The 16,145-nt window shown below is 40.1% G+C and overlaps 2 protein-coding genes and 1 long non-coding RNA gene across 5 annotated transcripts in view; 2 read left to right on the top strand and 1 right to left on the bottom strand.

The window, feature by feature from the left end:
- Positions 1-1,779: 1,779 nt before the first annotated feature.
- Positions 1,780-7,389, top strand: si:ch211-120g10.1 (E3 ubiquitin-protein ligase TRIM22). The gene is made up of 10 exons (XM_032538222.1): positions 1,780-1,987; positions 3,600-3,683; positions 4,094-4,192; positions 4,317-4,418; positions 4,524-4,658; positions 4,751-4,888; positions 4,982-5,033; positions 5,138-5,164; positions 6,372-6,398; positions 6,487-7,389. Exons 1-10 carry the CDS (start codon positions 1,787-1,789, stop codon positions 7,041-7,043), a joined length of 1,422 nt encoding a protein of 473 aa, XP_032394113.1. The 5' UTR covers positions 1,780-1,786; the 3' UTR covers positions 7,044-7,389.
- Positions 7,390-8,547: 1,158 nt separating this feature from the next.
- The window catches only part of recql5 (RecQ helicase-like 5), a 15,898-nt gene continuing 8,300 nt past the window's right edge, over positions 8,548-16,145 (top strand). For all 3 annotated transcript variants that reach the window (XM_032538215.1, XM_032538214.1, XM_032538213.1), the window contains exons 1-7: positions 8,548-8,822; positions 9,042-9,163; positions 9,255-9,776; positions 11,677-11,773; positions 11,862-11,973; positions 12,060-12,222; positions 12,303-12,385. In XM_032538215.1, the coding sequence (XP_032394106.1) occupies positions 8,726-8,822; positions 9,042-9,163; positions 9,255-9,776; positions 11,677-11,773; positions 11,862-11,973; positions 12,060-12,222; positions 12,303-12,385 (1,196 nt within the window). In that variant the 5' untranslated portion in view covers positions 8,548-8,725. The remainder of the gene's footprint in view (positions 8,823-9,041; positions 9,164-9,254; positions 9,777-11,676; positions 11,774-11,861; positions 11,974-12,059; positions 12,223-12,302; positions 12,386-16,145) is intronic.
- On the bottom strand, positions 12,411-16,145 carry LOC116703468 (uncharacterized). Its single transcript, XR_004335443.1, has 3 exons — positions 16,012-16,145; positions 13,693-13,811; positions 12,411-13,265 (listed from the first exon to the last, which is right to left on the bottom strand). It is a non-coding gene; the product is annotated as an uncharacterized LOC116703468 (long non-coding RNA).

The following is a 16,145-nucleotide window of genomic DNA, read 5'->3' as shown; positions in this document are numbered from 1 at the left end:
TCTAGGGTTTACAAAGAATGGTGTGAAAAGGGAAAAACACTCATTATGCGGCAGTCCTGTGGAAAATGCCTTGTTGATGCTAGAGGTCAGAGGAGAATGGCCTACTGATTCATGATAGAAGAGCAACTTTGACTGAAACAACCACTCATTACAACCGAGGTATGCAGCAAAGCATTGTGAAGCCACAACACCACACAACCTTGAGGCGGATGGGCTACAACACAGAAGACCCCACCGGGTACCACTGATCTCCACTACAATAGGACAAAAGAAGCTACAATTTGCAAGAGCTCACAAAAATTGGACAGTTGAGACTGAAAAAATGTTGGCCTGTTCCTGATGAGTCTCGATTTCTGTTGAGACATTCAGATGGTAGAGTCAGAATTGGGCCTAAACAGAATGAGAAAATGGATTCATCATGCCTTGTTACCACTGTGCAGGCTGGTGGTGCTGGTGTAATGGTGTGGGGGATGATTTCTTGGCACACTTAAGGCCCCTTAGTGCCAATTGGGCATCGTTTAAATGCCACGGCCTACCAGAGCATTGTTTCTGACCATGTCCATCCCTTTATGGCCACCATGTACCCATCTTCTGATGGCTACTTCCAGCAGGATAATGCACCATGTCACAAAGCTTGAATCATTTCAAATTTGTTTCTTGAACATGACAATGAGTTCACTGTACTAAAATGTCACCAGATCTCAACCCAATAGAGCATCTTTGGGATGTGGTGGAACGGGAGCTTCTTGCCCTGGATGTGCATCCCACAAATCTCCATCAACTGCAAGATGCTATCCTATCAATATGGGCCAACATTTCTAAAGAATGCTTTCAGCACCTTGTTGAATCAATGCCACGTAGAATTAAGGCAGTTTTTAAGGCGAAAGGGGGTCAAACACAGTATTAGTTTGGTGTTCCTAATAATCCTACAGGTGAGTGTATGTTCTGAAGATCTAATGAGCCTCATTTTCAAAGTTTATTTTCAAATTTTAAAAAGTTTTGCTCCTATCTTTGAGGTCAAATGTTTTCCTTTTTTTTAAAATCTTGTGTCAAAACGCTATTACTGTTGACCTGTTTCAATCCCATTAAGTCACAGCAGTAATTATATGAGCCTAACTTTTCAATTAGAAATAAGCAGCAAACCTACAATATTCCCTGTGTTATTGCTATTTTACACACCAGGTCTATGAGCATTAAGCCAGAGGGGGCAGCAGTATACATTAATAACACTTTGAACATGTATCAGGCTTAAATTTAAAATACCATCACAAGTTTAAGTCTCACTCTTATTATTGGTAGTATTCTGGTCCCAGTAGCCTACAACATTGTAATAATTCTCCGTTACAAGCAAAAGTCCTGCACTGAAAATATTACTTTGGAATATTGTTATGCATGAGCATGGCCCCTGAGTTATATTATTATATATTTTAGAGTTATTACTGATGTATAAAAATATAAGAAACATTTTAATGTTGTATATGTACTGTGTCTGAATCTGTCACCTTGCATTAGATTTTATAAAGTGAGTGATCATATGCTTTGTATAAAATATGCAAAGTGAATATGAATTGATGTAGTGGGGTAAAAGGTACAATGGTTTCCTCTTACGCAATGGAGGAAAACAACAAAGTAGCAAGAAGTGGAGAATAAATAGTTAAGTACAAGTACCTCAAAAATATACATAAGTACAGCACTAGAGCAAGTGTAGCCTATTTACTTTACATTTCTCCAAAATCTAAACCTGCGTCAGTATGGTCAGCGTCAGCGTCATAATTACCTTCCAAATATGGCAGCGCGCTTGGTCCAACGGGGCACCTCGTTCGTCACTGACGGAGAAAACCGAACCTGCTCGAACAGCCGACCGTCAGTCTGGCATGTGTGTAAACAAGGTCAGACACTGCAGCACACTTCCTCCAGACACGGACGGCTGCTCGCTCTTAAGGCAAGAGAAGAAGAAAACTTCTTTACCAAACCTGTAAGGACAAAGGTAGGTTCGTGTATTATTTGCGCGTTAACATCAACCTTGTCTTATGTGGGATGTTGTGTTCAGGACGCACTGCAGTTATATGACATAACTTGCATGCATTTAGGCTATGTAACATTTCATTCTGTTGCGTGCTGAGCGGCAAATAAATCATATTTTAAAACGTGCATAAGGAGTCTAAGTGCAGATATAATCCAGATTTGCCGCAAAGTCATACAGTAGTTACCTCCTGCGCAGTCATCAGATGGCCTCTAACTGGGTCGCTCTGCAAAAACTGCATGGTCATGTTGTCCCAAGACAATGATAACCCTTTGACGGAGCACTTCTTTTCATTTGCCTTAGCTTGATTTCAGTTGCTGCAATTAAATAGGGCAATATTTGCAAAAATGTAATAGTGTAATATATTTCGCCTTAGCTCAGTATGAATTACTGCACATTAAAGGAACAAGACATACAGTATGAACCACATACACAGGTACCGTACTCATACCTGAGTGCTGCAGCTTTGTGGAGCTTGACTGCGCTGATTGAAAAAAAAAAAGAACCTGCATAACTTTATTCATAGCCAAACCCGACCTGTCTATGACTGTTTAATTAGTGAAACTGTAATTAAACACTAGTGTTGATTAACTAAATGGGGTAAAGTGTAAGTACAGTTAGGATTTATTTTTGGCATTGCATTCATCCACATCCTCCTCAGTCTGGGTCTGCATGTAAACCTGTTTAAAATTGCATCCCCATGGCTTTAGTGCCAACCAGACACAGACTGAGCTCATGCATTTTTCTGCAGATGACGATGGAGAGAAAGTAAGTGAGGAAGACAGAAAAGAGAGAACTTAATAATGTACAAACTCAGACTGGCAGCTGGAAGTGTGCAGGGCCAGTCAAGTTTCGGACTGCCTGTTCAGATCGCTCGATTCTGCTCCAGTTAACGATCACTTATGTGTTCTGGCCTTGAATATGACCTCCCGAAAGACTTCCTGTTGGACCCATTCCTCATCCCTCTCCAGAGATAATGACTTGATTAACTTTACGTGTTTAATAATGCCTGCTGAAGCCGAGGATGCAACATCCCTCATTTTTAATAAGCTGATCACACTGGAATTATCTTTCCATCACGTGTTAAATGATTTGCATCACATGCTGGTGTTTTGGAAGTAAACATTAGCAGTGTCCCAGTTTACAGGCTCACTAAAGACCAGGGTCAAGGTCATTTGTATACTACTGGCTATTATAGTACTGCCTTCATTTTATTTCTGTGACTGCATCATATGTTATATAGAAATACAATATATGTTTCATCCTAAAAGTATAAAATAAATGTAGTGGGGTAAAAAGTACAAAATGTCTCTCTGAAATGTAGGAATATAAAACAACATAAAATGAAAATACTCAAGCAAAGTACAAGAATGTCAAAAATTGTTTTTATTGTTACTATTTGAGAAATTGCATTTAGTTACATTCCACCACTGCTGATTTCAGATATAACCATGTAACTTCCAATGTCCTTTGTTCGAGTGTCCAGGCTACAAGAGGGAAACATTTTTTTTTTGCTGTGAAATCATTTTCCAAACTAACATTTACAATTTATTTATTTTTTGTTTTTTCACTAAAGGATTCTTGTTACAGACCAGCCAAGATGATGCAGTGTTTTCACTTCATGGTTGAGCCGGCCAAAAACCTCACGGCCAAGATAAAGGTAACATGGTTTACTCTATGAAAAAAAAAAAGAAGATAAACCAAAACAATGTCTGTTTAATGTGTAAGCCTGTTTTTTTTGGGTCACCTTGCTTCTTAAGCAGAATTTTTTAGTATTACGTGCCTGCATGCATTTCTCCTTTCCGGATTTAATTCAACAAGAGAGAGCTGCTGTGGGAGTCTGAAAGGAAGGGGTGCTTTTCTTTTCTGCTGACAGAAACACAGCCATGATGTGCATTTTGATCAGGCTGAGTGACCCCCTCCTTTCTAATTTGACCTTATTACTTTCTAAGGAACTTGTAAAGCAGCACTAATGTCCTCCAAATGTTCTTTTTTTGCTGGGAACTCTTCACTTTCCAAGCACTTTCCCACAGAAACTCTTTTTTATTTTACGTTATTTCTTTTCCACAGGAATCTCACAAGAGAGCGAAGAATGAGAAGAGGGAGCCTTTGGATGAGGATCAGCTTTTTATTGTGGATCTGGCTCGAGATTTACGCCGAGTGTGCCAGGTAACAATTCACTCATGAAAACTCAAATGATTTTGTCAGACTTAATATGTTATAGGTTTTGTCTTTACATCTCAGTCTATCACCCCATGTTTTCCTCTCTTGTCGCTCTGTTTTGCCTCTGCAGAGGTCATCAGTCCTGGAGCACATCTGGAACCTTGATGACATCTGGCCAGCCTCTCTCTGCAGGGTCTTCATTCTACAGTGGGCCTCCATGTTAGAGAGCAAGGTGCTTACGTGAGAAAACCAGCCATTTCCAGAGGGAGAGTGATAGGGACAGACTACCTCTACAGAGAGGTTTTACCACTGAAGGTTTGTATGTTTCTGTGTGCAGAAGCGGCCCTTGCAGACAGATGGTTGGCCAGAGATGGACGAGGTCAAACAGCCGGACATGATTAATGAGCAGGACATGCTTCAGGCCAAAACTGTGATCCTCAACTGGATCAAGGACGTGAGAGCTCAGCCTGAGGTGGGAAGTCCGAATATACCAAAAAACATTTCATGCTCACCTGACTCTGTTTAATCAATAGACACATTGTTTTCATATCGATCATCTTGCAGCAAAGTGTGTGGCCTGGGGAACCTGTTGCGAAGGCTCTGGAGGACCTGCAGTCAGCCTGGCGCTGGGGCCGCGCGCCCAATCTGCTGACGGCTATGGAGCTGGTTTTTTGGACTTTAATTGTGCAGCGCCCGGATAAGGTAGAAGTCCATGTAACCGTTCACAGAGGATGCTTAACTACCTTGTGTTTATTGTGCAGGTGTAATACAAACCTTTTTGATGTGTTCTCGCAGGATACCATACCGCAGCAGTGGCTCATGTGGAAGCAGAGGACTCAAAAGATTGGTTTGTAAATCAAAACTGAATCAAGTTAAAGTTTGTTAAATATCAATTCCATTCAATATCAAAGATTTCAATTTTTTTACGAGTCTGTTACTGTATCCATCCAGGTGCCATATCCTACATTCCTCAACCAGGTGAGTGATGTACTGTATATCACCATGCGTTTAAAACCACAACATTAAACCGCTTCACTGGTTTCAAGTTACATTCTGACTGCTCGGTAATGTAATCAATATGGTAGTGCTCTTGTATAGACCATCATTGTTGATTGGCAAAAATACATTTAATTGTAGTTTTGCACCATTAAAATACATGATTATCCACAAGGCTCATTATTAGGTTTGAAGCAAAGGAGATGCATAGTGTACACATGCAACTCCAGTGGGGTACAGGTGTAGGACACCAGAATACAAAAAATAAAGAAGGCTGAAGTTTTCAATCTTCCAAAATGTTAATATGTTTGTAGATGCATCGATTTAATCTACATCAGGGTTCTTCAACGCTTTTTTGATCCAAGGACCCCTCAACTGAAAGAGCTGGGTCCACAAACTACATGTATTTTATAAAATGGAGTTGCATATTCAACTGTGCCTTCAGTAACATGTAGAGCGCCCTAAAGCCTTTACACATAATTTTTTTGCACAGAATACTAAACTATTTAAATAGCCTAGTAATTGTTGGCACAATTTTATAAATCATGTTTTAATTTTAAACATACATACACTGGCACAGTGAATCCTTAGGATAAACTGTGGATGACCTTATAGTAACTAATACCTTACCTATAGGCCAGGAAGCAGTGGGGATTTATGTTTGCTCATAATATGTTGGATTCATGTTAAGACTTTTGAATTTTTTTTAAACAATAACTTGGAGGCCCCCCCTGCAGTGACTCTGAAGACCTGCTAGGTGTCCCAGACCCTTCTGTTGAAGATCCCTGATCTATATGACAAAAGAAAAATGGCAGCTTCATCTGCAATTAGGAGATCAACACACCAATGATCCAAAGAGAGGACTTTAATTGTAGGATTTTAAGTAAATAGTTTGGGGATATCATCTTTTGTCTGTAGATAGATACGCATTTTTGTTCATATGGATATTTTTTCCTGCTAAGGCCTAAACGTTGCATAAACTAAAGAAATTCAGTGCTGACAAGCACTCCTTTTCCTTAAGCTTCTCGTTGTTACAGTATCCTCTGTTTGGACCTGTAACACTGTTGAAGAGCAAATAACTACTGACAACACAGCTCTTATTCTGTAAAACCAGGTTTGCAACATTTTGCATTGCATTTATATTGTCAGACAGACATGTCTTACTACTAAAGCCTTCTGTTTTTTGCAGTGTGGGATTGGGTCTCAGATGCTTCAGGTACAGCTTTCATTTGATCAAATTATTAATCAGTATGATCTCTACCGAACCTGTCCCGTAATTTAAACCGTGTTACTTTTCCCTCTAGTGGAGGTGACTCTGGATCTGGACACAGCCAACCCTGATCTGCTCATCACTGATGAGAAGAAGATGCGCTGTGGCTTTGAGCGGAAGGAAGTTCCCAACTACCACCAACGCTTCGACGGCTGGTGGTGTGCTGTCGGGGTGGAGGGCTTCAGCTCGGGCCGCCACTACTGGGAGGTGGACGTGGGAGAGCGGGACTGGAGGCTGGGCGTGGCCAAAGAATCGGCCCTGAGGAAAGGCTTCAAGTCCCTGAACACGGACACGGGTTACCTGAGCCTGCGACTGGAGAGGGGCACTGAGCTGAAGGCGCTGACGGTGCCATTCACCGCCCTGCCGGCCGGCCTCATCCCCCGCAAGGTGGGCATCTACCTCGACTACGACCACGGCCAGCTGTCTTTCTATGACGTGGACAAACACTTCCACATTTACACCTACAACGAGAGCTTCGATGAGAAGCTTTTCCCCTTGTTTGGGACAGTGGAGATCGCCAAGGATCTGGTGATCAAGTCTCCAGCGGCTAAGACCCAATGTCTCTGCCCCACGCCCTGCCTCTGGGGTTGAGCTTCCTCCTCTCCCCTCTTCCTTTAAAAGCCAGTAGATATCATAATAATATATACCAAATGGTTATATAATAACCACTGGGAGGAATCAGAGATCCTGATCATTGTGCTATTGAATAGCTCCACTTTGTGACCACCCTCTATGCTGCTGCTGCTGCTGCTTTAATGTGATCGTTGCAACCACTTCCTCACTATAGAGTTACAGTGCTACTCATCGCTCACACACATAATGTATTTTCATATATTTGAAAGGAAACCTATAGTAATAATGTAATGTATTGTGCAATATTAACCCTGCAGTAAGAATGCATTTCTGTGAATGATAAATAAACCAAATCCATGTCTTACTATTTGGTCTGTTTATTAGTACATTTGACATAATAAGTGATTTACATACAGTCACAAAAAGGTACAGGAAGAGTGCACAGTAAAAAAATAAGATGAATATTTAATTAGAAAGAGAATTCTGATTTGAGAGCTGAAGTGTGTGGGACAAACCCAGTCCCTGATAGATCAGTGTCTTGGGTAAATAGGCATTTGGGATATTTACTAAATATTTCAAGCACATAAAGAAGCGACTGAACTCATGTATTGTCTTGTTGTCGACCATGTAACTTTAATTTTTCTGGGTCAAAATTTATAATTAAAACCTTTTTTTGTTTTGGTCGTCATTATGGCATTGTTTTTTGACACTTTTGTCACTTATTTTAACACTTCCGTACGCTTTTCAAGCTTTTACGATGTCTTTGTCGATTTCATCTGCACTTTAATTGCTTCTTTACCACATTTTAAAACATTTTTTCTCAACATTTTTACTCAACATTGTTTCATTTTTTTTTTCAAATGCTATAACATTAAATTATACACCAAAATTCAATGAAAGCAGTGAACTGATCATTTATTTTACTTGTGAAGAGCGTTGTATGGGACCATCCACGTTACTTTTTTTTGACAATTTAGTAAAAAAAATTTTATATAGAAACCTTTTGAAAATGGGTCAAATTTGATCTGAGGACAACAGGAGGGTTAGTGATAATGATCATAGCGGTAGATCAAGGCTGAGGAGCAGAGTATGATAAAAACAGCACCTTAGCCCAATTCAAAATCATATGTATTTATATGTAGTATACGTTATAATTAGCCCCAACTTTACCAACTGCAACATTAAAGTAAAATACAAATTAATTCATCCATTCTTGTTATACAATATTGTAATTTACATTATTCTGAAATGGGCCATTCTGCATACCGACTTATTTTAATGTGGTACATTAGGTGTGTTCATGCTAACACTTCTGCAGAACTTTAACTTGCAAGTGCAACAGAGTATTATCTATACTGTGGTATTCTACTTTTACTTCAGTAAAGGATCTGAGCACACAGGTTGTCCATATACTTTTGGCCAGCAGCTGTGATTAGCTGAAAGCCGTGTACCACTCGACCAATCAGAGAGCTCTAATTCTAACTGGCAAAATATAAAAACGCACGCGGCAACTCTTTCCACCACAATACTACAAATATAAAACAACACTTAGTATAGACTATATAAATAAATAACATGGAATCACTTAACACAGAATTTAAAAAAACTTTATTTTCAGTTTTCTTTGCGACTATAGTGATGTCATCAGTTTGCGACGACACCAGAGACGCTTATATGATTTATTTACAGAGAGACAAACGATGACAACAACTTCAAAACAGGCTTTAAAAACCCACTTTGGGTTCGACAACTTTCGGTCTAAGCTACAGGAAGATGTTGTAAAAGCCGTCCTTAAAGGTAAGTCAGCGAACAGTGCGAACAATGTATCTGCTGTGTTAGTTTCAATGCTAACTAACGTTAGCAGACGTTAGCTGGCTCTCTTAGCAACAAGCAACTCAACTGACGTTGTCGTTCATTTTTAAATATGAGGCTGAGTTTGAATTATCTCTCACATAGAGTGTTGTCAGAGAGCGATTCATGTGTGGCACTGTGGTGATAGGTGTTGTCTTCCCGCAGGTGACAGGGATGTGTTTGTGTGCATGCCCACTGGAGCAGGAAAGTCCCTCTGCTACCAGCTGCCTGCTGTCTTGGCCGAGGGCATTACTCTGGTCATATCCCCGCTAATCGCTCTCATTCAGGTCCGTGTCTGTTTCTGATTGGACTGCTTCAATGCAAACCCTTGTGTGCACTACCAATTAGGTGTTTATCCCTTCCTGTGTTTCTTCCCAGGACCAAGTGGACCGCTTGAAAAGTCTGAACATCCCTGCCTGCTCCATCAACTCCAAGCTCCCAGTAGGCGAGCGCCGTCTGATCCTGGCTGACCTAGGGAGCAGCAGCCCCAAGCTGAAGATGCTCTACATCACTCCAGAGATGGTGGCCTCGCCCACATTCCAGCCCTGCCTGACGGGCCTGTGCTCCCGCGGCCTACTATCTTACCTGGCTGTGGACGAGGCTCACTGTGTCTCACAGTGGGGACACGACTTCAGGCCAGACTACCTCAAACTGGGAGAGCTGCGTGGTCGCTTGCCAGGGGTTCCCTGTTTGGCCCTGACAGCGACAGCACCCAAGAATGTACAAGAGGACATTGTTCAATCCCTGAGACTGCGCTCGCCACTGTCTTTTGTTTCACCTGTGTTCCGCAGTAACTTATACTATGATGTGATCTTCAGGGAGCTGCTGCCAAACCCTTACGTCCACCTCTATGCCTTCATTCAGCAGGCACTGGCACTGGACAAAGGCTCTAATGGACAGGTTGGGATCTCATTTTTCTCTAAATGATAGATCACCATAAATATCAGCTGGGATATCAGATGAACCATATTGGCTGACAAATCACAGTGTAAACCTATTCAGTCTGACCACTGAGTAGACTGCAGAGGGCCCAAAGAAAAACATATTTAGAGCCCAATCGCATCGTTGTGGTTCATTTCAGATCTAGGGTCACTTAAGATTATCTGTACTGAAAAACAAGTTCAGAATCAAAGTTTTTGTACAGTATTTTTTCCCTGACATGCAACACTGTGGGAACATCAACTAAATGGAAATTTAATTAGTGTTCTTCTTTTGGGGCCAAAACTATTTCAAATGTAAATAATACATTTGGAATATGAATTATACTGTATTTATTTTAGTTTTGTTAAAAAAGCTATTTTTAAACCACTATCACAGCTGATCCCAAACGTTTGAACGGCAGTGTACAGTATATTGAAGCCATGTTGGAGAGTCGTGCAAAGAACAGTTCATTTGAAAGGACACATAGAAATATCGAAACAGAATAGAGCTGCTTAGCCTAAAGTTTTCACAGAACGATTTCTCTGTGTTATTAGGGGTTTGAATAACCAAACGCCTCCCGATACGATACCATCACGATACTTATGCCACGATACGGTATTATTGCAATTTTTAACATATTGCAATATTCTGCGATATATTGCAATTTATAACCTTTTTTCCAACTTCTAATTTTTCCCAATTTCAAATGATGTCCCCAAAAGGAAACTTTGTCAACATCTGTTTTATCTAAAAAGATCCATTTCTCTGTTTGTTAATATCACTTCACCTTTATTGCTGCAAAATGGGATTGTTAATGCGACAAACTGACCAACACATATATTATAAAAAAATGTATACTCGGTGCCTGTGTATCGATACAGTATTGCCACTGAAAATCTTGCGATACTATGCTGTATTGATTATTTTTCCTCACCCCTATGTGTTATACATGTAAGAAAAGTCTTTTGAAGATTTAAGAAAAAAAATCAAAAAGCATTAAACATTCTTTATTTTTACTAGAGTAGACTGATACTAGGGTTTTGAGGACAATACCAATATATACAGCACGTTTAAGAGTTAACATGATAATCATAATAATGATATATCCGCCTTTAATGGGTTTTGCACATAATCACATAATGTAATTTTGACTGGTTTTACATCTGAGCCCTTAAATTTCTCTTATATAAATTTTGCAGGGTATTTTAGATAATGTGTTCAAAGCGGAGCCTAATGCATTTAACATATCGAGCCCACCGGTTGATAAGCAATAAGAAATGGCAGTACACAAATGTCAAAGATGTATTTAGGATGGATAAAATGAACCATATTCAAAGTTTTATGAAAACAAAGTTTAAAAGATCCTTATTAAAATGTTTGTTTATGGTATGTGTGTTGATATGTCATTCTAAACCATAGAAATAGAATGAGAGTAGAACGGACATTCTCATTCAAATCAACATTGCAGGGTAGTCAGAGTGCCGCCCATTCCGCCGGCCAATCTCATGTGTACTATTGCAACAAAAAAAAAGAAACTGAACGTTGCAGTGGGCAAATGTATTCTTTTTCCATGGTCAATGCAGAGCACTGACATTTTCTTTTGAACTAGTGAAATGACCACGCCAAGCAGTTGTTTGTCCTTACTACTCTCATTCTATTTCTATTTTCTAACTCTCTCAAATATCAATATTGGTTCCTCCATAGAAAGTACCACCCTAAATTTATTTTATTTGTTTACTGTAGCATAACACTCCTGTTTGCGTAACACCTGTAAGAGGGCTGTGTTAGACTGTGATGAGCCCATATTAGCTGATGTTTTTCCCTCGAACATGAGAATCAGAACCCTGGTTTCTTTAACCTATGTAATGTTTCTGAACAGGGTTGTGGGATTGTGTACTGTCGGACCAGGGAAGGCTGTGAAACAGTGGCTCACCAGCTGACCAAGCTTGGAGTCTTGGCCAAACCGTATCATGCAGGTCAGACTGTTTTTCCTCCATGTATGTCTGGGGTTAGAGAACACAATATTTGGGTTCAAATGCTTGACTTCTGCTCTTTATACTGCAGGTCTGAAGGCAGGGGATCGCACAGAGGCCCAGAATGAGTGGATGCAGGGAAAAGTTCTGGTTATTGTAGCCACTATCAGCTTTGGTATGGGAGTAGACAAGGCCAATGTCAGGTGATGCAACAATGTTTTGCTGTGTAACTTGTAATTGGCTACAGACTTTAAGTTCCCCCGTGCTGATGTTTTTGTTAATCCTGCAGGTTTGTAGCTCACTGGAACCTCGCAAAGTCCCTGGCCAGTTACTACCAAGAGTCTGGGCGAGCTGGGAGAGATGGACTGCCCTCCTCGTGTCGCACATACTACTCCCCGAAAGATAAGGAGCAAATTAACTTCCTCATCCGCCAGGAGGTGTCCCGCAAGCAGGTCAGCACAATAACAGAGATCTCAAAATGTAAAGAGCTCACATGAAACTCCGGTTTGTGAACATATTTTTTTGTCTATAGGCAAAACGGGGCTCTGAAAAGCAGACGGACAAAACAGCCATTACAGACTTTGATGCCATGGTGTCATACTGTGCTCAAGAATGGTGAGTAAAGCATTACTTGCACGCATGCAAGTCCCATTTTGTGTATTGCGTACAAAAGTTTAGTCAAAGTATCACATCAATACATAATGTCTCCCCCCCTTACACATAATATAACATGCAGCTTTATACATTAAAACATAACTGTCATTACAAGCATGCTGTGCCTTTCAAATTAAATCATAGTTCTTTCTGGTTTGTGTACAGCAGAGGGCAGACTTGATCTCTGTTTTATGCTTTGTTGTGACTTATGTCAAGGAACACTTTCTGGTTTGAAAACAGCTACTCCCCTAGGAGGATCATACCGAACTTGGAATGCCAATTGTCCTTCCTTAAGAATGACACATAGTTACATAAAAAAAACAAGTTGGCTCTCCTCTTCATATCTCACTGTGCAACTCACTGCAGTTTTTTTTAAATTATTATTCTACACATCTTTGTAGCTCATGTTTCATTTATTTTCCTGCATTATTCAATTTACTTTGGGTTTCCTCATGTCAGAAGCATTGTTGTTGCCCTGTAAAGCGCAGCAATGCTCCACGGATTGTAGAGTGTCCTGGAAACCTGGCAGCTTTAGCAGGTGTGTTTGTCAGGACATCCATCGCTGTGTTTGTCAGGTGTTTTGTTGTTCAATGGAAAGGCTCCTTTAGTGCTACTAAACACACCCTGTATAAAGCTTCGTCGCTCACCAAAAGGTCTTCAGTATCTATTAAGTATATGACCATGACATTATGCTTGAGAGCCGCAGAGAAAGCTTGATGTTTCTATCTGCTGTTATGTTTCATTGCGTCGAGCACATTTGCTCAAATGTTCAATCCCCTCGTCTTGGTTTTGCGACAGCAGCAGGTCACGCACGTCAGCACTGTCATGAGCAGGACAACCACTGTGGAAGAGCAAATCGAAACGGCATTGTGACCAGCTCACTCTTTAAAAAAAAAAAACAAATACATGTAAGAAAAGTCCTTTTGGAAGTTTGCAGATTTTAGAAACAATATCATAAAGCCTTAAACATTCTTTATTTTTTACTAGAGCCGGACTGATTCTAGTTTTTGAGGACAAATCCAATATCTAAATTTGAGAGTTAAAAAAAAAAAATACAATAATGATATATCAGCCTTTATTCGATTTTGTACATAACATAAGCACATAACCTAAAAAACTTTTTTAAAGAGGCCTTATGATACAGTATGTACTGTAATGTATAGCATGTAGTGAGCGTGACATTTTACAGTAGAAACGTTTTAATGCTACATGACAAACACATTTGAAGAAAATGAAATGAGCAATAATAGAGAGAGGAGGAGACTCACAGATGAAGGTTAAGATGACAAAGAAAGCTCCCAGCTCTATGGGGTGGGCGTTGGGCAGACCCTGCAGCTTGACCCAGATCTTGTTCAGGATGTTCAGTGTCTCCTGTCTGGCATCCATCCTAGTGAGGTGGAAGCATTTACAGTCAATTGGGCATGCTTGAATTTGGTTTACAGCGTTTCATTTGTTTGCCTGTGTTCAGTGTCACCAGGATGTAAGTCCTGTTGCTTGTAACTGCACTGTTGAGATAACATTGCTGGTTTTGGTAGGTTCCCTTTTTCAAGAGAAAGTGGGAGGATTGTAGTTTCCTGGCCTGGTTGTAAAGCAGTGATTTTACATGTAGTTTTTCTAGCCAAGAGTGAGTCTGACACATGGGGTGTTGCTGGTGGCTTAGGAAGTTCAGCATAACTAACAGGTTAACCCTCTGTCAGGCTTTCTGTAAACCGACGCAACTAAAGGATAAAAACCAAGGTCCCTCTCCCTTTATTTTGTGTTCTACTTTTAAAGTACTTTTAAACGGGCACCTGTCTCATTGTGTTAAATGTGTACAGACTGTAATGTGTTAAGTTATTTTAACGAGTGGTGTTTCAAGTTATACGTGATTTACTGCTGACTGTGGTATTGTGCTCTAAAGTAAATGAAATGGCACTGGGTGTGACAGTCTGTGGGTTTAGCCCTTTGCTGCTTTTGTTGTATTGTATTGCATTACAAAGCATAATACCAACAATAACAAACCTAATACAAACACTGTATGATGGAATATAGTAGAATATAACAATTTTAATGGATTCAATATCACGATGCATCACGATGTGTCACCTCCACAAAATTAATATATATTGCTACACATGGTTTTCATTAACATTCTGGCGTTCAGATATATAAGAACTCTCTCTATGTATTATATCTGTTTTTAAAAAAGGCACTTCCTATATATGGCAGAGTCTGAGTCTGTCACTGCATTGGTGCAGAATTGTCCACGTCCGCGTTGCGATGCAAAAGATGCAATGATGAATTTCAACACTCCTAGAATATAGTTCATTTCATTGTCAAATGAATAATTCGACATTTGGGTAAATGCGCTTAATTATTTCTTGTCGTGAAATAGATGGGAAGATTGATACTACTGCTATGTCTGTGGAGCCAGCAGCAGCTTAGCTTTGCTTAGCACAAAGAAAGGAAACCGGGCGAACAGCTAGCCTGGCTCTGTGCAACGCTACCAGCACCTGTAATTATTAATATGTTGTAACTGGTACAAAAACAAAATTCGCCATTTAACAATGGACTTGAGGTCTGAAAATTTCGTGACTGGGACTAGAAACTTCCTGTGGTCTTCACTGGTTGCCTTGCAACTGGTAAACCAGTATATTGGTGTTTTTTGTACGAATTAAACTAACACGATAACACAAAAACACGATAATTAGTAATCTTCAGAAGCACTGGGAGGTGCATTTTGACCGAGCCAGGCTAGCTGTTTCCCTGTTTCCAGTCTTTGTGCTGTTAGCAGTGCTAAGCTAAAGTGGTGCGTGCAAGAAAGCAAACTTTCCAAAATATCAAAAATATTCCTTTTAAAGTCTTTTTGTTTTATTTGGTTGCCAAAATACTATGGCTTTTATGCTGTCGCAATGCCCAACAATGTAATTCAGTTGAATTAGTTGTCTGTGTTGTGTCCTAATAACACCTGTCAGGTAACCTTTCCACTTCCAAGGAAAGAGCTGGTAAACAAGATGAAGCTGAAGCTGAATCTGCACCTCTAAAACAGTACAGCCTCCCTAATACACTGGCAGCTGACGTTCAGTCAATGCTTTCATGCCATTTTGTGCATTGGAGCAACCACGTTGTGCCAATTTTAGTGCAAGAAAATTAACATAAAAGATCATTATCAAGTGTAGTTTGAGAATTTTAGAACATGCATATATCAAACCAGAAGCTGTTTTCACTTTAGAAAGTTACCTAGTTAGTTAGCTGATGGGGCAGATTACCCTCATAAAGTTGTCAGTGCTTGGTGAGTGTTGTTTGCATCCATTTTGGTAATCTGACTTCTTTATAATTTTCTTCCCCAATTCAGACGTTTCCCCATTAACTCTTTGGTTGTTATAGTTGACGTGTTCAAAAAGTCAGAAACGCCTAAACATCCTGCTGTTAACATGCCAGTGGTATAACTACAAAGCAAAAATTTAAGTGGACTAAATAAACTGGTATGTTTTGCACCTAAGAAGTCTGTATTTCTGAACACATTCTTGACATTCTTCTCAACAAGTATTTCTCAGTGCCTGTCAAACTGTCCAGAAATATACACACTTGCAGTGAAATGCACTTACCTATGAGAGTCTCAGTTGTTGTTTTCACATGCTCAGCCCAGCCCAGACTGACCTGCAAAAGTTACAGAACCGAAGAAAGCAGACCACTTGATGAGGAGGAGGCAGTGATGAACATGACATGTCTCCCCTGGAGG

This window comes from Etheostoma spectabile, chromosome 15, assembly GCF_008692095.1.
Source record: "Etheostoma spectabile isolate EspeVRDwgs_2016 chromosome 15, UIUC_Espe_1.0, whole genome shotgun sequence".
In the NCBI taxonomy this organism is placed as follows: Eukaryota; Metazoa; Chordata; class Actinopteri; order Perciformes; family Percidae; genus Etheostoma; species Etheostoma spectabile.
Note: the sequence above shows the minus strand (reverse complement) of the source record. Positions and strands in the feature narration are given on the sequence as shown.